Raw genomic sequence first — 25248 nt, 5'->3', positions numbered from 1 at the left:
GTCGGTAGCCACCCCCCTGCAGCTGCCTCTTAGACCCGATCTGCTGTTCCAGAACGATGTCAGTTTGCTGCACCTGAACCTGGTGGTGCTGCACTTGACAGCCTGACTGTGCGTGGCTGAGTGGAAAGGAGCAACGATGTTCTGCTGGTGTCCAGAAAGTTCTGCTGGACAGCAGGAAGCCTTCTACCCAAGCCACCTATGTGGCAAAGTGGAAGCGATTTACGTGTTGGGCCTCGGATTGTCACATCCGTGTGGAAGAGACCCCCGCTGCAGGATGTCTTGGACTATTTGCTGCACCTTAAGCTCCAGGGCCTATCGCTGTCTTCGATCACGGTGCACCTGGTGGCTATTTTGGCGTTCCATCCTCTGTTTCAAGGCAGGTCGATCTTCGCCCACCATATGATGGTGCGGATTCTGAAAGGTCCGGAGCGCCTTTACCTGCATGTCCGGGACCCCATTGGGACCTGAATCTTGTACGGTCAAGGCTCATGGGTCTCTTTCCACCAAGTAAATGACAGATTCAAAAGGGAAGATGCCCTTCTGCTACCATGGCGGGATCACCTCAGGTATGCCTTCACTCCAATCCCATTAATACCACAGGTCCTACAGAAAATTCATCACAACAGAACTTGAGTGCACAGGCCCAGACATGCAGCTCTTGTGACATCCCCTGCCACACCTCACTATAACCCTCAATCAGAAAACTTCTTTTGCTGGGATTGTTGATGCCACATCATCTCTTCCCCTCCCCCCTCATTTTTTTTGTAGGCCACCTTATCCAGTGTGCCTACAACTGGAGGTCCCTACCAAATAACAGATGAGTACTGGAAACTACTAATTGCAGCTATATGATCAAGTTTTAATCAACTCTTACACACACATCCCCTTTCCGGTTCCTTTTTCATGGACCAATCTCATGAGGAAATTCTCAGTCAAGAAGTGAACTCCTTTCTCCATCATGTAGCCATAAAAAAGGTTCCACCTCAACATCAGGGGAAAGGATTCTGCTCCCCATACTTAGCTACCCAAAAGGACAGAGGCAGGCCCATCATTGACTACACTAAGTATATTCATCCAAAAACTATAATTCTGCATGGTTACATTGGTATCAGAATTCCTTCTCTGGAAGAGGGCACACAGTTCTCAGCTCTCGAACCGAAAGGCTCATACTTCCACAAAGGCATTTACCCATCCCACAGAAGGCTCCTCAGGTTCCTCTTCAGTCAAGACCGATACCTATTCAGGGTCCTTTCATTTGGGCTAGCCACAGCACCAGGGTCTTTACAAAAGTTTTTTCAGAGGTGGCAGCTTGGATGAGAAGAAATGGGTTGGGTTCACCTTCTTCCTATAACTTGACTACTGGCTCCTAATTGGTACATCATGTGAAGAAGTCCAGTTGGCAACCCATTTCCTGTTTTACCTACTTCCTTCTCTAGAAGTTTGCATCATCAACGAGAAGTCCATGTTGGTCATCCCCCATAAGGTCCATAAACTTCATAGGAGTGACTTAGGCGCTTTCTGTGATTGATCCCTCTACCGATTGAGAGATTCCATGTCATGGGTGCTCTCGTAAACAAGGTCATCCATAGGGCCCAGACGTCAGTCAGAACACGCCTGTCCCGCTCATGCACGTGTGCCAGGCTCCATCTCCATTGTCTGCAAACCTGTGCATCTACTCCCCAGAGAGGGGCAACATCAATGCCAAAATGACAATTCTATCCAAGGCTCCTCTGGACTTGTCTGGTGGACAAAGGCAGAAAAAGTTTGAGTGGGGATCCCTTTCGGCACACCAACACCCAAGGTAATCATGATTACTGATGCCTCCCTTTTTAGGTTGGGGAGCTCATATGAATGATCATACTGCACAAGGCATCTGGACCACTTGGGAGTCCAGGTTGTATATCGATTTACTGAACCGAGAGTGGTCTGTTGTGCCTGCAATGCCTTCCTCCCACTCATACTATCCTGTCATAACGAGATAATAGGACATTATGATAACTGGCTGCTATATAAACCAATCAGGGTGGAACGAGATCCCTCCTTTGTTAGTCAGCTTTTGGAATTGGTGCATCAGTCATCACGTAACCCTTTCAGCAGCATATTTAACAAGTGTGCAGAACTCCCTAGTGGACCGTCCCAGCAGGCATTTTTCCATGGACGACGAATGGGAGATTCCCAATTCGGCCCTGGACAAGGTTACTCAGTGGGGAACACAGTCTTGAGACCCTTTTTTGCCTCAGGTGAACAGCAGATTTCCCCTATACTACTTTAGAACAGCTGTAGGCAAGAATTCACAGGGAGATGCCCTTCTGCTACCATGGAGGGCTCACCTCAGGTATGCCTTCCCTCCAATCCCATTAATACCACAGGTCCTACAGAAATTCATCACAACAGAGCTTGAGTCCTCTTTATTGCACCCAACTGGCAGATACATTTCTGGGTTTGGGATATATTGAAGCTCCTAGCTAATCCACCCATAAGCATCCGCCTGTTTCTGGACCTTCTAACATCCACGAGCAACTTCAGGCACTCCAACGTGGAACTGCTGCAACTCGGCCTGGTATTTGGACAGGCATAGGATGTAGATATTCATGTTCCAGGGTGGTGTGCGGTCCATTCTCTATCAAAGCAGAAAAGATTATACTAGATAATGATCAGGTAGATTAAAGTGTTGCTCCTATGCCAGTTATTTCCAGAATCTGCTGCGATTCCTGCTGTTCTGGAATATCTGCTTACTCTTAAGACATAGTTCACTTTAGATTCATTTGGCAGTAATCCGTGTTTTTCATTCCCTTGTTGACAATTGTACTATCTTCACTCATCCTGCGACAGCTAGACTTCTGAACGGACTTCTTCGATCCTTCCCACCCTTGGTGAAGCTCACACCCCAATGGGACCTCAGTCTTGTTCTTTCATCTCACCAGTCCTCCCTTTTAACCTGTAGTCTCATGTTCTGTGTCCCATCTTTCAATGAAAGTTGCCTTTATTGTTGCCACAACATGAGCCAGAAGAGTCAGTGAGCTGGGAGCAGTCGTGGGAGACCTTACTTATACTATCTTCCATAAAGAAAAGGTTTCACTACTCCCCTATCAAAGTAATTTCAGAGTTTCATATGCGTTAAACCATCCACTTACCTTTTTTTCTTCTAACAAATAGAGAAGGCTTCATTCTCTGGATGTCCAAAAGGTACTGGCCTTTTATCTACCAAGAACAAAAACTATTAGACACCTTAATTATTTGTTTCCATAGCAGAGAGATCAAGGGGTCAAGCTACATCTGTGCAGAGACTTTCTTAATGGATCTCAGCTGCATTATCCATTGCTACCATCTAGCCCACATTCCTCTCCTGGAGGGGGGGATAAGGGCTCATTCCACCAGAGCGAAGGCAACTTCTGCTACATCTCTGAGAGATGTACCACTACTGGAGATAGGTAGGGCATCTACTAGGAGCTCCCTGCACACCTTCATGAGACATTACACTTTAGTCCAGTCTCCTATAGATATAGCTGTGGAGATAGAAGCAAGAGTCAGCTATCATTTCCGCAACCTTGCACGCATCTCCTGTTTGACTACTGCTTGCTAATCTCTCGCATGTGGAATACGCATAGGGACCATCACTTTTAGAAATAATGGAGGCTACTTAACTGCGACTGGAGGCTCTTTGAGATGTTTGCCCTAACTGTATTCCACTACTCACCTTCCATTCTCTCTGCTGCTGGATTATACCTGGTAAGAGAAGGAACTGGAGAGATGTCTTTCTACATCACCCATTCTAACCTCATTTTGGAGCATGAGAAGAACCGCACATGTGCGGACCAATGGGCACTGCTTAATAAAATTATCTGGACTTAGGCACGTGGTGCGCATGCATGATATTCCACATGAAGGTGATAGGGACCACACATTTCAAAGAACCTTCATAGAAGATTAGGGTTGTAAGAGACCTCAGGAGGTCATCTAGTCCAACCCCCTGTTCAGAGCAGGACCAACCCCAAGTAAATCATCCCAGCCAGGGCTTTGTCAAGCCAGGCCTTAATAACCTCTAAGGATGGAGATTCCACCACCTCCCTAGGTAACCCATTCCAGTGCTTCACCGCCCTCCTAGTGAAATAAGTGTTTCCTAATATCCAACCTAGATCTCCGCCACTGCAACTTGAGACAGTTTCTCTTTGTTTTGTCATCTGCAACCACTGAGAACAGCTGAGCTCCATCCTCTTTGGAACCCTGCTTCAGGTAGTTGAAAGCAGCTATCAAATCCCCCCTCACTCTTCTCTTCTGTAGACTAAATAAGCCCAGTTCCCTTAGCCTCTCCTCATAAGTCATGTGCCCCAACCCCGTAATCATTTTCGTTGCCCTCCGCTGGACTCTCTAATTTGTCCACATCCTTTCTGTAGTGGGGGGCCCAAAACTGGATGCAGTACTCCAGATGTAGCTTCACCAGTGCCCAATAGAGGAGGAGAATCGCTTCCCTTGATCTGCTTGCAGAGCTCCTACTAATGCAGCCCAATATGCTGTTGGCCTTCTTGGCAACAAGGGCACACTGTTGACTCTCATCCAGCTTCTTGTCCACTGTAATCCCCAAGTCCTTTTCTGCAGAACTGCCGCTTAGCCAGTTGGTCCCCAGCCTGTAGCAGTGCATGGGAGTCTTCCCTCCTAAGTGCAGGACTCTGCACTTGGCCTTGTTGAACCTCATCAGATTTCTTTTTGGCCCAATCCTCCCATTTGTCTAGGTCACTCTGGACCCTATCCCTATCCTCCAGCATATCTACCTCTCCCTCCATATTAGTGTCATCCGTGAACTTGCTGAGGGTGCAATCCATCCCATCATCCAGATCATTAACGAAGATGTTAATGAACAAAACGGGCCCCAGGACCAACCACGGCTCACTCCACTTGATACCGGCTGCCAACTAGACATCGAGCCGTTGATCACTACCTATTGAGTCCGGCGATTTAGCCAGCTTTCTATCCATCTTTATAGCCCATTCATCCAATCCATACTTTAACTTGCTGGCAAGAATGCTGTGGGAGACCGTATCAAAAGCTTTGCTAAAGTCAAGGTATATCACGTCCACCGCTTTCCCCATATCCACAGAGCCAGTTGTCTCATCATAGAAGGCAGTCAGGTTGGTCAGGCATGACTTGCCCTTGGTGAATCCATGTTGACTGTTCCTGATCACCTTCCTCTCCTCCAAGTGCTTCAGAATGGATTCCTTGAGGACCTGCTCCATGATTTTTCTGGGGACTGAGGTGAGGCTGACCAATCTGTAGTTCCCCCGCATTCTCCTTCTTCCCTTTTTTAAAAGATGGGCACTATATTTGCCTTTTTCCAATCATCCTGGACCTCCCCCGATCACCGTGAGTTTTCAAAGATAATGGCCAATGGCTCTGCAATCACATCTGGCCCCATGGCATTGTGTATGTCCAGCTTTTTAAAATAGTTCTTAACCTGTTCTTTCACCACTGAGGGCTGCTCACCTTCTCCCCATACTGTGCTGCCCAGCGCAGCAGTCTGGAAGCTGAACTTGTCTGTGAAGACCAAGGCAAAAAAAAGCATTGAGTACTTCAGCTTTTTCCACATCATCTGTCACTAGGTGGCCTCCCCTATTCAGTAAGGGTCCCACACTTTCCCTGACCACTTTCTTGTTGCTAACATACCTGTAGAAACCCTTCTTGTTACCCTTCACATCCCTTGCTAGCTGCAACTCCACCTGATTACACCCCTGCATGCTCAAGCAATATTTTTATACTCCTCCCTAGTCATCTATCCAAGTTTCCACTTCTTGTAAACTTCCTTTTTGTGTTTAAGCTCACCGAAGATTTCTCTGTTAAGCCAAGCTGGTCACCTGCCATATTTGCTATTCTTTCCGTGCCCTCAATAAGGCTTCTTTAAAATACAGCCAGCTCTCCTGGACTCCTTTCTCCCTCATATTAGCCTCCCAGGGGATCCTGACAATCCGTTCCCTGAGGGGAGTCAAAGTCTGCTTTTTCTGAATTCTGGGGTCCGTATTCTGCTGCTCTCCTTTCTTCCTTCTGTCATGATCCTGAACTTGAGTATCTCATGGTCACTGTTGCCCAGGTTGCGCCCCACTTCTACTTCCCCCTAACAGTTCTTCCCTGTTTGTGAGCAGCAGGTCAAAAGGAGCACGGCCCCTACTTGGTTCCTCCAGCACTTGCACCAGGAAGTTGTCCCCAGCACTCTCCAAAAACTTGCTGGATTGTCTGTGCACTGCTGTATTGCTTTCCCAGCCGATGTCGGGGGGGAGGGATAGCTCAGTGGTTTGAGCATTGGCCTACTAAACCTAGGGTTGGGAGTTCAATCCTTAAGGGCGCCACTTAGGGATCTGGGGCAAAAATCTGTCTGGGGATTGCTCCTGCTTTGAGCAGGGGGTTGGACTAGATGACCTCCTGAGGTCCCTTCCAACCCTGATATTCTATGATTCTATGATTGAAGTCTCCCATGAGAACCAGGGCCTGTGATCTGGAAACTTCTGTTAGTTGTCCGAAGAGAGCCTCGTCTACCTCATCCTCCTGGTCTGGTGGTCTATAGTAGACACCCAACACGACATCACCCTTGTTGCTCTCGCCTCTAAACGTAACCCAAAGACTCTCAACAGGCTTTTCTCCAGTTTCATACTGGAGCTCTGAGCAATCCTACTGCTCTTGTACATACAGTGCAACTCCTCGATCTTTTCTCCCCTGCCTGTCCTTCCTGAACAGTTTATACCCATCCATGACTGTGCACCAGTCATGTGAGTTATCCCACCAAGTCCCTGTTGTTCCAATCACATCATAGTTTCTTTACTGTGCCAGGACTTCCAGTTCTCCCTGCTTGTTTCCCAGGCTTCTTGCATTCGTGTACAGGCACCTGAGATAACTAGCCGATTGCCCTACTCGCTCAGGGATTAGGTCTCCATCCCCTGGCAAACCTAGTTTAAAGTCCTCCTCACTAGGTTAGCCAGCCTGCCTGCGAAGATGCTCTTCCCTCTCTTCGTTAGGTGGATCCCATCTCTTCCTAGCAATCCTTCTACCTGGAACAGGAACCTCCATTTCCTACATTAATACTAAGCGTAAACCAGAGTAGTATGAAGGAAGCAGTACCACTTAGTGGGGAAAGTGGACTGGAGCTCAAATCTGGGGTCCGTTCCCAACTATGTCACAAGTTCAATGTGTGGCTGAGCACATATCTTAATCTCCTGAGCAAAATAAGGATACTGCCTACCTTTGTAAAGTATTGTGAGATCTTTACTTAAAGCCAAAATACTTAAACCAAAGTGTTTTGGTTTTATTCGCAAAGACGCTTTATTTATTGGATCAGTCAGAACTGACTGAAACTTCCCCAGGTCACAACATCCCTTTGCGTTCAAAACACTGACAGCTGACTTAATCAACCTAAACTTTCATATATACTTTGGAAACTTGTTCCCCGACTCCCTTTCTCTTTGCCTCTCTTACGGTGACGCTTGTGATGTTCAGATACATTATCTTCCTGATAAAGAAACACAAAAAGTACTACTACTTTCAGATTAGCCGAGAGATATAAAAATAGCAAATTTATATCAGACTGATACCCTGTCATCTTCATGAAAGAGCTGCTTTAGCTACATTTGGAAATTTTAACAAGTAAAAACAAATTTTTTTTTTTTTTTTTTTTTTTAAATCTCTGGTACAAACATTAATGGTGGCAGGAAGTCAGTAAATACCTAGTATCAGAGGGGTAGCCATGTTAGTCTGGATCTGTAAAAAGCAACAGAGTCTCCTGTGGCACCTTTAAGACTAACAGATGTATTGGAGCATAAGCTTTCGTGGGTGAATACCCACGAATGTACATGCGTCTGACGAAGTGGATATTCACCCACGAAAGCTTATGCTCCAATACATCTGTTAGTCTTAAAGGTGCCACAGGACTCTCAGTAAATACCTATGTTGGCTTCTAAGCAGAGTGTGGCAGTGAAACATCTTAACTTGTTCTGGAGTGAGGATGTTGTTTCACTATATACCAATGAAAAGATAAACCCCAAACAGAACTTGAATCCACTATTTCATGCTGAAGTCAGCATCTTGCCCTCTAAACCAGTGGTTCTCAAACTTATTTGAGCCCCGCTTCTTTGTGTCTGTAGTCGCTTATGGCTTCCCACCCCCGAGTACATATACCGCCACTCAGCTCTGAAGGCAGAGCATTGGCTGCTGGCTGAGCGCCCTGCTCTGAAGGCAGCACTGCGCCAGCAGCAGCATAGCAGTGTCAGGGAGTCAACAGGATACTTAGCACCCTATTGCTACCCTTACGTCTGCACTGCTGCTGCTGCGACAGGGCTGACAGCCAGAGTCCTGTCACCTCCAGCTGAGGGATTTGGGGGCTGGGGTGGGAGGAGTGCCTGAGTTCAGGCATTATCCCCACTTCCTGAATGTGCACAGCCCTTATGCATGAGCCCCAGCCACCTGGGGCTGACAGCCACCACTCTTCACAAAAGAAATAAAAAAGCACACAGCTCACGCCTCCCTTAGGAGGCCTGCCTCATAGTTTGAGAACCGCTGCTCTAGACTAATTGGGTTCATGCAGGTTGACTATTTGAATCAGTGACCAGTAAATATTAGATTTACTAAAGGTAAAAATGTTTGCATACCTTGTCACCCTTTGCTTTTGTCACTGGATCCATGTCACACTTCTAACTGGAGAGTTGCATACTGCTTTCTCCAGAACTTATCCACTGATTGGCTGGAGACTCAATAATGAAAAATGGGCTGAGTGTAAAGATCAATCCAAAAGACCAGTTGTGAAATTTACACTTTTAACAAACGCTTAAGCTGCTTATATGCAATTTTTCGTGTTCAAAGCACTTACAAAATAACTGGCTAATGTTTGTGTAAAGTAAAATTAAACTTAGTCCTAAACAATTTCCTCTTTTGAATGAGGATAACATGTAGAGTAATTACATAGCATTTATGATGAAATTTTAGTCAATAGGCTAAATTTCATGTACTTATATTAACTTGTAGTGCTGTATATCCTAGGTGTTCTGTTATGCCCTCAGCCCTGATGATGGGACAAACTTCCGTGTAAAGGTGATGGCAGAAGCAAATCATTTCATTGACCTCTCTCAGGTGAGCTTTCATTCTTTTGAATTTGCAGCATGTTTTTCAGAAATGGAGATCTCAACCTGTGGTTAAGGATCCTGGCCACAGTGAATTTCTTGGAGCACAAATTATGCTCACAGGTAATGGTAAGAGTGATCTTCAGAATTCTTGAGTTTGTGGTAGTGTATGTTAGCAGTTTCATCGTTATGGAGGGAATCGATGGGCATCATGTGAACTTTGAGTGTGACTATTGGAATTTTATTAATGTGGGTGGCTGGTTGTGGATTAAAACGATAGTCATGCACATAGCCTAAATTGGTCAAGGAGACTTGCTACAGTGGCTGAATATTTTGGGCTTGATTCTTGGGTACATTAAGGCTGCTGTATGCTACTCAAACAATAATAAAGCAACCATGGCGTAGCAGGTTGGTGAAAGATTCCACCTGCATAATGGAATAACTGAGAGATTTAGTCACTGGAGCCGCTTCTACCTCCATCACCTCTTTGGATCAAAGGTATGTGGCAAAGGTTTTACTACATCCTAAATGATCCTCAGATGCAGAAACAGTGCCTGGGGTCCAAGGATGGCTGGCATAAATTAGGGCAGTCCTGCAAATCCTCTAGCACTCAGTGCTTTTTTTGGCCTCTGTCTTCAGGAGCAAGGTTAGCTCCCAGACTGCTGCACTGGGCAGCACAGCATGGGGAGGTGGTGACCAGCCCTCTGTGGAGAAAGAAGTGGTTCAGGACTATTTAGAAAAGCTGGATGAGCACAAGTCCGTGGGGCCGGATGCACTGCATCCGAGGGTGCTAAAGGAGTTGGCGGATGTGATTGCAGAGCCATTGGCCATTATCTTTGAAAACTCACGGCGATTGGGGAGGTCCCGGATGACTGGAAAAAGGCTAATGTAGTGCCCATCTTTAAAAAAGGGAAGGAGGAGGATCTGGGGAACTACAGGCCAGTCAGCCTTACCTCAGTCCCTGGAAAAACCATGGAGCATGTCATCAAGGAATCAATTCTGAAGCACTTAGAGGAGAGGAAAGTGATCAGGAACAGTCAGCATGGATTCACCAAGGGCAAGTCATGCCTGACTAACCTAATTGCCTTCTATGACGAGATAACTGGCTCTGTGGATGAGGGGAAAGCAGTGGACGTGATATACCTTGACTTTAGCAAAGCTTTTGATACGGTCTCCCACAACATTCTTGCCAGCAAGTTAAAGAAGTATGGGCTGGATGAATGTCCCAGTGTCAGACATATGCAAGGCAGCTACCTGGGCATCGAACCTTACCTTCGCCAATCACTACGCTCTCATCCACACTGCAGCGTCTGACACCAGATTGGGTAGAGCTGTCTTGTCAACAGCCTTCTTGCCTCATCTGAAGTCCCTACCATCCTAAGGGATACTGCTTTTCAGTCACCTGAAGTGGAGCACCCACAGGGACATCTCTCGAAGAAGAGGAGGTTACTCACCCGTTGCAGTAACTGACGTTCTTCGAGATGAGTGTCCCTGTGGGTGCTCCACTACCCGCCCTCCTCCCCTCTACTTCGGAATTTGTAACACACTCCGTTGTAGAGAAGGAACTGAGGAGCCCGGGCTGTGCACACGCTATTAGAACACTGACAGCTCGAGAAAAAGGCACAGCGCGTGCGTAGCCTGTAGGGGTACTGCTGTAGAAATCTCTGATCGAAGGCGCTGGGACGCACCTAAACCTGAAGTGGAGCACCCACAGGGACACTCATCTCAAAGAACATCAGTTACTGCACAGGGTGAGTAACCTCCTCATCTTGGAATCTGAGTTTGTCTGCATCTTCCACACCATAGCTATTTGGCCTTGTAGCAGGGTCCTTCTCGCCATTTGGCATCTGGGGATTTAAAAATAAATAAACCTTCTGAGAGCTGCTCTCTCTCCTGCCTAGACTGGTAGCAATAGTTGCCGCAGTGAGCCCTCCATTGGTCAATATTCCTGACCTCCTGTCTGGTTCAGAGGAGGCAGACTGTGTAGGAGATTTGCAAGAATCCTCTCCTGGCCTGCAAGAAGGGCTTGTCTGTGTTGCCACCTAATGTTTTCTGACTGTTCCAGGAGTTGCTAGGTTACATGCCAGAGGCTTAGGCATTGAAGAGTTTGACCTACCAGGACAAGATGTTGCACCTGTTCAACATAGAATCTCAGATGTGTAGGGATGGAAGGACCTCAAGAGGTCATGAACTACCCTTATAGTTAAAACTTTTCCTAATATCTAACCTAAATCTCCCTTGATGAAAATTATGCCCTTTACTATTTGTCCTGCCTACAGTAGATATGGATTACTGTCCTCTTTCTAAGGCCATATCTACATAGTTAAGTTGATTTTATTTAAATCGACACTGAGCCACTGATTTAAGCAAGTTGATCTTGTGTGTCCACACAATGCTCATTGCGTCGGCAGTGTGCATCCTCACTAGCAGGGCTTGCATCGACGCACCAAGCACTGCACTGTGGGTAGCTATCCCACAGTGCATGTAGCAGAGTGGAATTTTGGGTTGGGCTTGCAGTGCCTTATGGGACCAAAACATTGATGTGGGTGATTATGGGAACATGGTGTTAGCCTCCCATGATGCACTTACCTCCCTCCATCCCTCTCTCCCTGAAATTAATGGCAAACAAACCAAACCTTTTTTGTGCCTCTCTTCATAATCCTGGGTTACCTGTGCAGACGTCATAGCACGATAAGCATGGACCCCGTTCAGCTGTACACTGTTGTGAGCATTACAAACATCTCGCACCTTCTTCTGCAGTATTTACATAGCCGATACGGGAGCCGCCGCACGGAACGGTGTAATGCCATGCAAGTAACCCTGCTGGAAGATGTAGAGCAGAGCAATTCGCAGTTGCTGGCGACAGTCACGCATCACCTTGACACGGTTGAGTGCCATTTCTGGGCCCAGGAAACAAGTACTGAATGATGAGACTGCATCATTATGCAACTATGGGATGACCAGCAATGGCTGCAGAACTTTTGAATGCGTAAGGCCACTTTCCAGGAACTGTGTGAAGAGCTTTCCCCAGCCCTGAAGCGCAGCAATACTAAAATGAGAGCTGCTCTAATAGTGGAGAAGTGAGTGGCGATAGCTCTGTGGAAGCTTGCAATACCAGATTGCTACTCATCAATGGGGCATCAGTTTGGAGTGGGTAAATCTACTGTGGGATCTGTTGTGATCCAAGTTTGCAGGGCCATCGACAGACTTCTGCTAAGATGGGTAGTGACTCTGATCAACGTGCAGGACATAATGGATGGTTTTGCCACAATGGGGTTCCCTGTCTGTGGTGGGGCGATAGACGGAACACATATCCCTATGTTGGCACAAGACCACCTTGCCAAAGAGTACATAAACCAAAAGGAGTACTTCTCAATGGTGTTGCAAGCACTGGTGGATCACAAGGGCCGTTTCACCGACATCAACGTGGGATGGTCGGGAAAGGTGCATGATGCGTGCATCTTTAGGAACACAGGTCTGTTCAGAAAGCTGCAAGCAGGGACTTTCTTTCCAGACTGCAAAATAGCCATTGGTGATGTTGAAATGCCAATCGTGATCCTGGGAGACCCAGCCTACCCCTTGTTCCCATGGCTCATGAAGCCGTACACAGGCAGCCTGGACAGCAGTAAGGACCAGCTCAACCATAGGCTGAGCAGGTGCAGAACGGTGGTGGAATGTGCCTTTGGACATTTAAAAGTTTGCTGGCATTGTTTGCTTACTAGGTTAGACCTTCGTGAAAGCAATATCCCCATTGTTATTGCTGCCTGCTGTGTGCTTCATAATATCTGTGAAACAGGGAGAAAAATTTCTGCTGGGGTGGGGGGTTGAGGCAGATCGCCTGGCAGCCAATTTTGATCAGCCAGACACCAGGGCCAAAAAAGGGACTCTGTGTCTCCATGAGGCTTTGAAAACCAGTTTCAGCAATGAGTCACAGTAGGGGGGAGGGATAGCTCAGTGGTTTGAGCATTGGCCTGCTAAACCTAGGGTTGTGAGTTCAATCCTTGAGGGGGCCATTTAGGGATCTAGGGCAAAATCAGTACTTGGTCCTGCTAGTGAAGGCAGGGGGCTGGACTCGATGACCTTTCAAGGTCCCTTCCAGTTCTATAAGATAGGTATATCTCCATATAGTGTGACGCTTATCTGTGTTGCTCCTTACCAAACTGTCCCCTCCATTGCATTTTCTTCCCTGTAAACTCCACCCCCACCAACCACCGTGTGTTGAATGAATAAAGAGCCTTTTCTCCTCAATCCATTTAAGTTTTATTATGCACACAAACACACAGAGACAGCAAAGAAAAGTAAGATAACCTGGGGCAAAAGGGCGAACACTGGGGGACGGGGAGAAAAACAAGAAAAGCTTACTTATAGATGCACTGCAATAACAATCAAAGGTGTGGAAACGGGTGTCCTCTGGTCCTTTTACCCTCCTCTGGTGTTGAGTGCAAGGGATACTGAAACCCCCCCCCACCCCAGCCTTATAAGAGGTTTGGGGGAAGAGGTTGTAGAACTGGGCAACGATGACAGCAGGTTCAGCATAGGCTGCAGTTACTCTAGCATCCAGCTGCCTTTCTTGAACCTCAACCAGACTCCTCAACATGTCTGATTGCTCCTTCATAATCCCCAGCATCTCTTCCTGCGCAGCACATTCTTGTTCCCTGTATGCTCTCCTGTCCTCCCTGTCCATCTCCAGGTTCTCGGACAGTGTAATCCTCCATGCCCTAACTGATCTTTAATTCCCCGGGTCCTCTTTGTGCGCCTTTTTAAAGATAAGTACTGTTTTGCCTGTCTCCAGTCCTCTGGGACCTCATCTGTCCTCTGAGTTCTCAAAGATAATTGCTGTTAGTTTTGAGACTGCTTCAGCTAGCTCCTTAAGTATCTAGGATGAATTTCCTCAGGCCCTGCTGACTTATATTTAACTTACCTAAATATTCTTTAACCTGTTCTTCCCCTATTTTGGCTTGCATTCCTTCCCCCTTGATAATATTTTGTTGAGTGTCTGGTCACCATTTCACTTTTTAGTGAAGACTGAAGCAAAATAGGCATTTAAATACCTCAGTCGTCTTGATATCATCCGTTATTAGCTCTCCTTTCTCTCTAAGTAGAGGACCTACAGTTTCCCTTTGTCTCTCTTGCTCTGAATATATTTAAAGTGCCTCTTTTTATTGCCTTTTGTCCCTTGTTAGGTATAACTCATTTTGTGCCTTAGCCTTTCTGGTTTTGTCCTTTCATGCTTGTGATATTCTTTTGTATGCCGTAGCAATTTGTCCATGATTCCAGTTTTTGTAGGATTCCTGTTTGATTTTGGGGTAATTAAAGAGCTCCTGATGGAGCCATATTCACCTCTTACTGTTCTTCCTGTCTTTCCTTTTCATCAGGATAGCTTGCTGTTATGCCTTTAATACTATCTCCTTGAGCAACTGCCAGCTCTCCTGAATGCCTTTATCCCTTAGATTTTCTTCCCACAGGCCCTTATCTACCAATTCTGAGTTTTAGTCTGCTTTTTTGATGTCCGTTGACCTTATTCTGCTGCTCTCTCCTTCCTTTCCTCAAAATTGTGAAATCATTAGGGCTGTAAGTGACTGCCTCTAGCTCTCTGGTCCTGCTATCATACCAAATGTCTGAATGAACTTGGACAAGCTTGCCTTCTGAGTATTTTTTCAGGGTTAAATGAGTGACTGTTGTCAGTCATAGCATCTTTATTTGGGGGAGGTGGATATGGGAAACTTGAGCTAGCTGTAAATTTAATCTGAACTATATAGTGCTGTTTTAAAGTTTTTCTATATTTTAAACTTGTTGGTGTGCTGACCTCTAATCTTGCTTTTGGCCTTTCAGTGATAAAGTAAGAATAATTAATGTTTGCTCTTGATTCTTGTATTTTAGATACCATGTAATGGAAAGGCAGCAGATCGCATTCACCAGGATGGGATACACATCCTCATTAACATGAATGGCTACACTAAGGGAGCCCGTAATGAGCTGTTTGCTCTCAGACCAGCACCTATCCAGGTAAAGGAATTAAACAGTGTTTGGAGAGCTCTGTCTGATGTAAGATCAATGCTCAATTGTCATAGAACAGGCTGGTTTCTCTCTTCCCTTTTAAGTTGGGAGTGCTGTGGAAGTGGCATGCTGATCCATATTGGACAGGAAGAAAGTAAGCATTGCTCTGTAAGGAGTAGTGTATGAATAAAATAATTGGTTTATATACAATTAGCTCCCTTTTTCCAATATTTATATGTTGAATAATATTCCAAAGGAAAGAGTAAACATAGCTTCATGGTTCCTGAGCATGCTAGCTTCTCGTTCTGATGAGAGCAGATATCGTAAGCAGTGTGGTCAGTCATGCTGTTTGGAACGAGGCCTCAGCTTTGAATCTTTGCAGGAAGGATACGACTAGGAGAAACCAGAGCTGCCTCTAGGGAATTTATTTCCATGAAGAAGAATAATTCTGTACAGGTTGAGTACATGATTGCATAAGCACAGTATTTTTTGGTAACATAGCATCAGATAATGCTGTAAATACTGCTGAACTAGGTGCGGTTTGAACATGCTGTGGTATACTGACACCAGTGTCCATACAGTGCATATATGCGAACATGCCATGTTCAAATTAAAATAACTCAATACCAACACATAGTGGAAGATTAATGCTACTAAGAGGAAACCCTGGATGATGGAAATACCCAAGGTGGTGACGTTTTAAATATATAGGTGAGCTGAAACTGTTAGATACACCTTTAATCTGTTGTAGATGAGCTACATTTTAAGTTACAGTGATCTCAAGCCATGTTATAAAATTCTATAAAGCAAATTTATTTTATTCTGCCATACAAAAATGTTAGAGCAGTTTACTGTTATCAATATGTGGATACTTGCAGGATCTGCATTACTGTAATATCCTGATGCCTCTCATCGTTAATGGATTTTATCCTCACAATACTCCTGGTGGGCAGGGATATTTCATTTTATAGATAAGGAATGGAGAGACAGGGCAGGGCACATCAGGATGTTGTTGTGGAACTGGGAATTGAACTATGGTCTCAAGTGTGAGTCCAGTATCCTATGTGCTAGGCCATCTTTCCATCCTTCATTGATGCTGTATTGTTGGATAATAGTGTCCTTGGTTTAAAATGCACACTGGATTGATTGAGTTATTTGAACTCATTCTGCACTTGGAGGCTTTCCGTGGCCAACATAGAACTGCCGTTTCCAAAGTTTTTCTGAAAAAATACTGGAAAAATGTAAGTAGCAAGAGAGAGCTGTCAGGTTTGTGATTATTTTACCTTGCCTTAGGTGTGCTAAAATCTCTTAGTATAGATAAGGAGACAGGGTTCCTCAGAGCACAAATATATTTAAATCTAAAATTTCTCAGTGTTGTAATTGTAGGGGTCCTGACCCAAAAAGGAGGGTTTTTTGCGGGGGGGGGGGGTGTCACAAGGTTATTGAAGGGGGGGTTGCGGTACTGCTATCCTTACTTCTATGCTGCTGCTGGCAGCAGCGCTGCCTTCAGATCTGGGCAGCTGGAGAGGTGTCACAAGCAGCAGCACAGAAGTAAGGATGGCATGGTATGGTATTGCCTCCCTTACTTTTGCACTGCTGCTAGTGGGGCACTGCCTTCAGAGCTGGGTGCCCAGCCAACAGCCGCCCCACTCTGAAGGCAGCGCAGAAGTAAGGGTGGCAATACCATGACCTCCCTAAAATAACTTTGCGACCCCCTTACAACTCACTTTTGGGTCAGGACCCCAATTTGAGAAACGCTGAAATCTGTATAGTATAGGGTAAAAGCACACAAGACCAGATTTCACGGAAGGAAACCAGAATTCACGGTCCGTGACTCGTTTTTCATGTCCGTGAATTTGTAGGGCCCTACTCATTAATGCTTTAATTTCTATTTTTTGCTACAGATAGTTGAGCAGCTCCTGATTGCTCCTGAGCTAGCTAGTGAGCGTGCTGGTGGTGATGGATTAATCTTGGTTTCCTCGGGATTTTAAATCCGTGTTTCATCTAGTCTTTCTGTAGGTTAAAATAAAAATAAATGAAATACACTGGTAGCAAAGAGGCACCACAAATCAGGAACATGTTCAGTGGTATTGTGGAATGCCATACCGAGGAATTCTTGTGGTCAGTCACCTCAGTAGTGACTTGCTCTGATGCATAATCAAATCTGTGGTCCTAATGTCTTCTCTGACCTTTTGATACCAGTTGATGTGCGAAAGAAGAGAGCTGCCCCTCTTACCCATCCATTTCAGAGCCTTGCTAAGTGGGATAGATAGGTTCTCAGATTGGTGCCCATCACCATGGCATCTGTACATCTCCAAGAGTAAGAACAACAATCTGCCTTTTGCCAGTAGGGAAGGAAGACCTAGATTTTTGTTACTCATCTGAGCATAAGTGTGTGTAAGTGTACTGGTTGCAGAAATGCTTCTGCAAAACAATGGGAGTAGTCTTATTTACTAGATGCTGACTTGGGTGTCTGACGCCTTGTATCCTATAAAGCAGATCTTAATCAGTTGAGTCATCAGGGGTAGACGTTTCAATTTGTTGGTCTGAGAAAAGGATAGTGTAAGCCAAACACCACCTTGAAGAATGTCCTTCTGTGAGGTTCTTGAAGCAGTGCAAATGCTGGTTTGTTAGACGTTTTGGACTTGCGGGTTCTGCGCTGCTGTACTGTTTCAGCTGTATGTGAAAACTGTCTTTCAAAAGAGCCGACCAATCCAAAGAAGTAAAATGATTTTTGGGTTTCCATTTAATTTTGGGCTCATGCACACTTACCATCTCACCTCCATTTAACTAGTAGTGGTTGTGAACCCTTTCCTCTTTGCAGGGATCCTTTTGGGGCTGCATCCCTCTTGGATGTTAAGGAAACCCTGTGCGCCTAGCTCCTCTTCTCTACCTGGGGCAATCTGCTCCTTATTTCCCCTCCCCTCTGGAGAAAGCAGAAGTGGCTCGAGCCTTTCCTCACACAGCAAAAAAGCATCATCTCCTAACTCTCTGCTCTTGGCTATTCCCCTTCCGTTATAGACTCCTTCTCCCAACCTACCCCACCCCCACATATCTCCAGAGCAGGAACCAGTGGCTTCCTGGCCCTGCCTGTGTGGATGAAATGTCTGTTTTTAACACCCTGCTGAATGCAGTGGGACAAATCCAACCTATCCTGTCGTATAGTACACTAATCAAAAGAGGAAGAGACTAAGGGTAAAAAATTTTAAAGCACCTTATGTCCTTTTGACTTTCAATGAGACTTAGGTTCATAAATCACATGAGCAGTATGGAGAATTACCTTAAATTGCGACAAGGGGCAGAGAAACTTAATTCCAGGCCACAGCAGTCTCCAAACAGGTGAAAGAAACTGAGGTGACTGGTTAATACCCAACTTTATAACTGTGTATAGCTGGCCCTGTGTGCTTGATAGATTTCTGGTCATAGTTGTCACTATGTTTACTTGTTTTGTTTACTTGTTCATTATTCCGATGATTGGCGATAATTCTCTCATTTTGTCGGGCGTCAGCCATTTGAGAATCCTTGAGAACCTTGGTAGAGAGATGCTGAATCAGAGCAGGTTATACAGTTGCACATGTGGTTTGTCCATACTTGAGATTAAAATCTGTTGCTTTTTGGCTTGGCTTGTAGGCTATGTGGCTGGGATACCCTGGAACCAGTGGGGCACTGTTCATGGATTATATCATCACAGATCAAGAAACTTCCCCAGTTGATGTGGCAGAGCAATATTCTGAGAAACTGGCTTACATGCCAAACACTTTCTTTATTGGAGACCATGCTAATATGTTTCCCCACCTGAAGGTAAGAGAGAGTGATGGAAAGGAAAGCTGATAGTAATGATTGTCTAGTGGGGACTAGCACTTCTCTGGGAACTTACATTCAGTACAGTAATTTGGCAATGGAATGTTGTAAATTGAAACTTGTTTTTCTTGATCCACAGAAAAAAGCAGTCATTGATTTCAAGTCCAATGGCCATATTTATGATAACAGGATTGTTTTGAATGGCATTGATTTGAAGGCATTTCTTGACAGCCTCCCTGATGTCAAAATTGTTAAGGTGAGAACTCCACTTCTGTGCACTCTGCCTTAGTAGACTGAACGCAGCATTTTCTCACTGATTAATCTTGCATGATTTCTTAGATGAAGTGCCCTGATAGTGGAGACAATGCAGACAGCAATGCTGCCCTCAGTATGCCAGTCATTCCTATGAATACAATTGCAGAAGCCGTGATTGAGATGATTAATCGTGGACAAATTCAGATAACAATCAATGGATTCAACATTAGCAATGGACTAGCAACTACACAGGTGAGGCAAAGTAGGACAGAAAACTGTTTTTCTCCTCCCTCTTTATTCCCTTGTAATTTCTCTTTCCTCCATCTTGAATCAATGTTTTATTTTTTTTCTCATAATACAAATTAATCCCTTGAGTTTAAGTGATTTTGTTACTCTTTGAATTTTCTTCATTTTAGCTACCTATTGTGAAAAATGGGACAAACAGAATGCAGATTTCTGGGTCTGATCATGCCAGTGCTGTGTAGCTGGACAACTTACATGTTATGCCTCTCCATATGCAGTCCTAAATTGCATTAGTTCTTCTTATTGCCAGATCACACTGCAAGCTCATATCTAATTACCCTCTCAATCTTCCCACTTAAACTGCTTTAGGCATTGCCATACAGCTGTCTTAATTTACATTTTTTCAGATGTAATGTTTTTCTGCCCATGTTTCTAAAGTCTCTGGGTTCCATTATGTCTTCAGAACACTTCCGAATTACCATCATGTGTGAATTTTCTTAAGTCTTCCAAGTGATTAAAGATGTAATATGACTGGATGTAATTAATTGAAGCACCCCACTAGATAAACCTTAACTCGATACATAATTTTCTTCTTTGTTTATGGCCCTCTAATCAGTCTTCACTATGCATGACCATGTCTTATTAAAGCTGGTTCTTTTAAGTGCTGATCCTGTGCTTATTGCTGTACAAGACCAATGTACATATGGTCCTTGCCCCAAGGAATTTACTATCTAAAACAGATAAGAAACTGGAGGAGCTACAAGAGATTGCAAGATAGTGTATTTAAAATTTTTAATTTTAAGTGGCCTCTGCACATTCCCACACTTGGGATATGGTGGTGGTGTAGCTTGGACTGATAGAACCTTCTAATAGCAATGTCTAGTGGAACATGCTCGTGCCTTCAGAGCCATAAGGGAAGGAGCAGAACATTTGAAGAGTGGGACTATGAAAGGGGTTGTGGCACATTGTCCACCTCAGTTCCTTCTAACCCTGGTAACAGATGGATCAGTAACCTAGCTGGGTCCTTGGACCCACATTTGCACAAATGCATCATTCCTGGGGTCAGTGGTGCCTTATTTTGCTTAGTTATTTTCTTGTTTTTTTAACAAAAGACCCTGGCAAATGTCATTAGTTCTGACACATATTGGAACCATAGATGGAGAAACCATGGTTCAAGAGATATGCCTCTTGCTCTGCTGCTTTTCCTAATACAAATGCATATGTGCATTGTTTGGCTTCCTTTGAGGAAGGTCATTTGCCTTCTCATTGTTCCATATGCAGCACCTTCTCACTCTGGGCCAGAAATGAGCATCAGAATCTTCTCCAAGCAATGTCATTGCAGGAAGCATTAGTGGCTAAACCTTCTGGTTCCAAAACACTGTGATAAGCCAGTACTTGAAGAACAGCCTCAGCTTAGACCCCTGATGGGATTAAAAAGCCCAGTAATGTCCCATTTCAGGCATTTGTCTGTGTGCCTGGAACAAAACCTAAGGTCCTTGTCACTGTGATATATAAAGATTAGATCCAACCAAACATGCTTTAAAATCAGCTGGTCTGGATAACTTGCATCCAAGAGTTTAAAAATTGCTGGCTGAAGAGCTTGCTGGACCATAATGTTGATTTCCTCACCACCACCACCCTCTTTCCTCCTCCCCTCTCTCTCTCTCTCTTCCCCCCCCTCCCCCCCCCCTCCCCGTAAAGTGGTGGAACACTGGAGAAATTCTAAAAGACTGGAAGGAAGCCAAGTTTGTGCTGATATTTAAAAAGGGTAAAGTGGATAACCCAGGTAGTTACAACCCTGTCAGTCTGACATTAATCCCAGACAAGATAATGGAGTGGCTGATATGGGACTTAGACTTTAAGGTCAGATGGGACCATTATGATCATCTAGTCTGACCTCCTACACAACGCAGGCCACAGAATCTCACCCACCCACTCCTGTGACAAACCCCTAACCTATGCCTGAGTTACTGAAGTTCTCAAATCGTGGTTTAAAGACCTCAAGGTGCAGAGAATCCTCCAGCAAGAGACCCGTGCCCCACGCTGCAGAGGAAGGCGAAAAACCTCCAGGGCCTCTGCCAATCTGCCCTGGAGGAAAATTCCTTCCCGACCCCAAATATGGCGATCAGTTAAACCCTGAGCATGTGGGCAAGACTCATCAGCCAGCACCCAGGAAAGAATTCTCTGTAGTAACTCAGATCCCACCCCATCTAACATCCCATCACAGACCATTGGGCATATTTACCTGCTAATAATCAAAGATCAATTAATTGCCAAAATTAGGCTATCCCATCATACCATCCCCTCCATAAACTTATCAAGCTTAGTCTTGAAGCCAGATATGTCTTTTGCTCCCACTACTCCCTTTGGAAGACTGTTCCAGAACTTCACTCCTCTAATGGTTAGAAACCTTCGTCTAATTTCAAGTCTAAACTTCCTAATGTCCAGTTTATATCCATTTGTTCTTGTGTCCACATTGGTACTAAGCTTAGATAATTCCTCTCCCTCCCTGATATTTATCCCTCTGATATATTTATAAAGAGCAATAATCAAGAATTAAAGGAGGGTAATATAATTAATACCATTCAACATGGGTTTATGGAAAATAGTTTGACAGAATCTATCATTTTTTTTAACTTAGATTATATTAATCTTGAAAAAGATGTTGATACAATATACTTAATCAAAATGTCAAATGCCTTACAGAAGTTAAAGAATTTAGAACAATACAAAATTAACATGGCATATATTAAATGGATTAAAAGCTGGTTAACTGATAGCTCTTAATGTAATTGTAAATTGGGGATCATCATCGAGCAGCTGCTTTTGTAAAATGGTCCTGCGGGGATCCAGTCTTGGACCTGTGCTGTTTAAACTTTCATCAATGACCTGGAAGAGAACATAAAATCATAACTGATAGCTTACAGATGACACAGATTGGAGTGGTAAATAATAAAAATGATGGGCCACTGATGCGGAGTGATCTGGATTGCTTGGTAAGCTATGTGCAAGTAAACATGTTTTAATATGGCTAAATGTACACATCTAGGAACAGAGTGTAGGCAATTCTTACAGGATGAAGGACTCTATCCTAGGAAGCAGTGACTGAAAAAGATTGGGGGGTTAAGGTGGATAAACAGCTGAGTAACAGTGTGGCCAAAACAGCTAATGTGTATTTGGCACCGGTGTGAGCACTGCTGGAATACTGCATCCAGTTCCGGTATCCTCCTTGAATTGTGGATGTTGATAAATTAGCGAGGGTTCAGAGAAGAACCATGAGAATAATTAAAGCTTGGAAAATATGCCTTTATAGTGAAAGACGCAAGGAGCTCAGTCTACTTATATCAACAAAGAAAAGGTTAAGGGGCAACATGATGAGTCTTTTAGTATCTATGTGGGGAACAAATATTTGATCATGGATTCTTCAGTCTAACTGACAAATGTATAGCAAGATCCAATGTCTGGAAGTTGAAGATAGACAAATTCAGACTGGAAAATAATGTGTAAATTTTTAACAGTAAGGGTAATTATCCAGTGGAACTGTTTTAAAATCAAGATAGGATTTTTTTTTAAAGAGATGCTCTAGTTCAGAAGGAATTATTTTGGGGGAAATTCTATGGTCTTTATGATGTAGGATGTTAGACTATGAATTTGGCTTTTCATATAATTAAGTCATTGTTATGACTCATAGAAAACTCCTCAAATCCACACTTATACAGAATCTAACCACTCATGGTATGACATCTTTTCTTGGATCAGGGGAGCTAGAGTGTGTAATCAACACTCTATGTTCCAACATTTCAGACTGCAAGACCACCTTCCTAATATGGCATGAGGTCATATTAGCCTTCTCTAAGGTATTACCCTGTATTTAAAAGGGCTGAAGAAAGGCAGCCACAAAGGGAACCATCAGAAGTCTCTTGTCTGGATCAGCTACTGTGTCCACTGCTGAGGGAACAGTCTCCTTTACTTGTCAGCTGTCCAGATATAGATGCTGTCTGTCTCCCTCTTTTGTTTTTTATATGGCCCCAATCACTGTAGTATCTTAGCTCTTCAGTCTTTAATGTAGTTATTCTTACATCCCCCTCTGGGGTAAAGAGGAGCTAAGTGGCTTGCCCAGGTCACACAGGAAGTCTTTAACAGAGCAAGGAATTGAACTTAGGTCTCCCAAGTCTGAGGCTAGTGCTCTAACTGCTGGACCATCCTTCCACTCTGGATCTGAATGTTCAAACTTTGCAAGATAGCAATGTGAATTCATCATACTCCTTCCTTCCAGAAGATATACTACAATTTTATGAACTCTTAAAAGTAGGACTACTGTATTGAAGAGTGTTATGAACATACCTGTTCTTCACCCAGAAGTGTTCCAATTGGACTTGACTAAATGAGGCCATGGAAGCGTCCTCTATTAATATGGCAATATATCTAATTCATAGAGCTGCCACTTAATGCTCTCTTCATATTTTCACAAAATATATTAGTTTGTGCCATCTAAAGCAGATGCACAATTTCAGGCAGTATTACCTTTTCTATTTAACTGAACCTCTTTATCCCAGTGTATGGAGGTAGGAGTACTACTTGTCAAACACATGAGCGTGGGAATGTGCTGAGGCCACATGAAGAAATGAAATATACTCACCTATAATTAACATTCTTTTGAGATGACCTCTGTGCACTTTCCTTCTTCCTCAGTCGTACTTTCAACTTGAGACGGTAGGAGGAGGCGGTGGTAGAAGAAACTGAGACAGTCAGCATGCCATGCCTCCTTTATAGCTTTGTCCACCAGATGTTTAGAGCTGCGAGGGGAAGGGCAGGAAGTGTGCAAGTGCTCCAGTAGGTTTTGTTCCTAGAAGGTTCCACTAATCCAAGTTGCACCATGAATACATTCCAAGTGTGTGAACGTGCAGCTATCCTCTCAAAGTATTTTGGTTACGAGTGAGTAACCTTCCTTTTCCTCATATTTGACATAACTTGAATCAGCTCTTCAGGTAAGTATTCATGCTATTAAACACTTTACTGGATTATTTCATTAGGTACCCTGTGGTCTGAGTTTCAGTGCTCTAAATTAGCTGTATAGTTGAACTTTCTTATATTCTTCCTAGATTAACAACAAGGCAGCAACTGGAGAAGAGGTTCCACGTACCATCATTGTTACCACCCGCTCTCAGTATGGGTTACCAGAGGATGCTGTTGTGTACTGTAACTTTAACCAGCTATATAAGATTGACCCTTCCACTTTACAAATGTGGGCTAACGTGAGTAGTTATGTTTGCTACTGTCTCAGATCAGATCTCCATAATTTGACTGCTGTCTTGTTTACAGGAATGGTTTTAAAATGAGCAACAGATCTTTAACTTAAATTGCCCCTATTCAGGTCAGGGAAAGACTTCAGTTTCCTTGCCTGGTTTGTTGAGAATATTTATTTGGCATGGACCTTTTTGAATCCTTACAATACTCTCCGGAATAAGGGATTGGATAATAATGGGATTTGGAATTTCTTTGGGTCTCATTATAAATCGGATCCGAGTTGGGAGTTGAGTGAAAATTGTTACCCTTCTGACAGCTTTTTCATAGTCCATGTGTAATAAGCTGTTTAGTCCTGTCCAATTTACACCACTACAACTGGCACTTATTTCCACCATTATCTGTGCTCTTCCCTGACAAGTCACTCATTAGATGGGTACAGAGGCTGAACATCTCACTTCAGGTCAGAGTGACAGGGAATGGATCACTTGATGATTATCTGTTCTGTTCATTCCCTCTGACGCACCTAGGATTGGCCACTGTTGGAAGACAGGATACTGGGCGAGATGGACCCTTGGTCCTACCTAGTATAGCTGTTCTTATGTTGAGGCATACT

At 44.2% G+C, this 25248-nt stretch overlaps 1 protein-coding gene across 3 annotated transcripts in view; it reads left to right on the top strand.

Moving 5' to 3' along the window:
- The window catches only part of OGT (O-linked N-acetylglucosamine (GlcNAc) transferase), a 65866-nt gene that overhangs the window by 31905 nt on the left and 8713 nt on the right, over positions 1 to 25248 (top strand). For all 3 annotated transcript variants that reach the window (XM_065411116.1, XM_065411117.1, XM_065411114.1), the window contains 6 exons: positions 9013 to 9102; positions 14973 to 15098; positions 18720 to 18890; positions 19030 to 19146; positions 19230 to 19397; positions 24491 to 24643. In XM_065411116.1, the coding sequence (XP_065267188.1) occupies positions 9013 to 9102; positions 14973 to 15098; positions 18720 to 18890; positions 19030 to 19146; positions 19230 to 19397; positions 24491 to 24643 (825 nt within the window). The remainder of the gene's footprint in view (positions 1 to 9012; positions 9103 to 14972; positions 15099 to 18719; positions 18891 to 19029; positions 19147 to 19229; positions 19398 to 24490; positions 24644 to 25248) is intronic.

Source organism: Emys orbicularis, chromosome 9 (assembly GCF_028017835.1).
Source record: "Emys orbicularis isolate rEmyOrb1 chromosome 9, rEmyOrb1.hap1, whole genome shotgun sequence".
Classification (NCBI taxonomy): domain Eukaryota; kingdom Metazoa; phylum Chordata; order Testudines; family Emydidae; genus Emys; species Emys orbicularis.
This window is presented reverse-complemented; position numbering and strand designations above follow the sequence as displayed.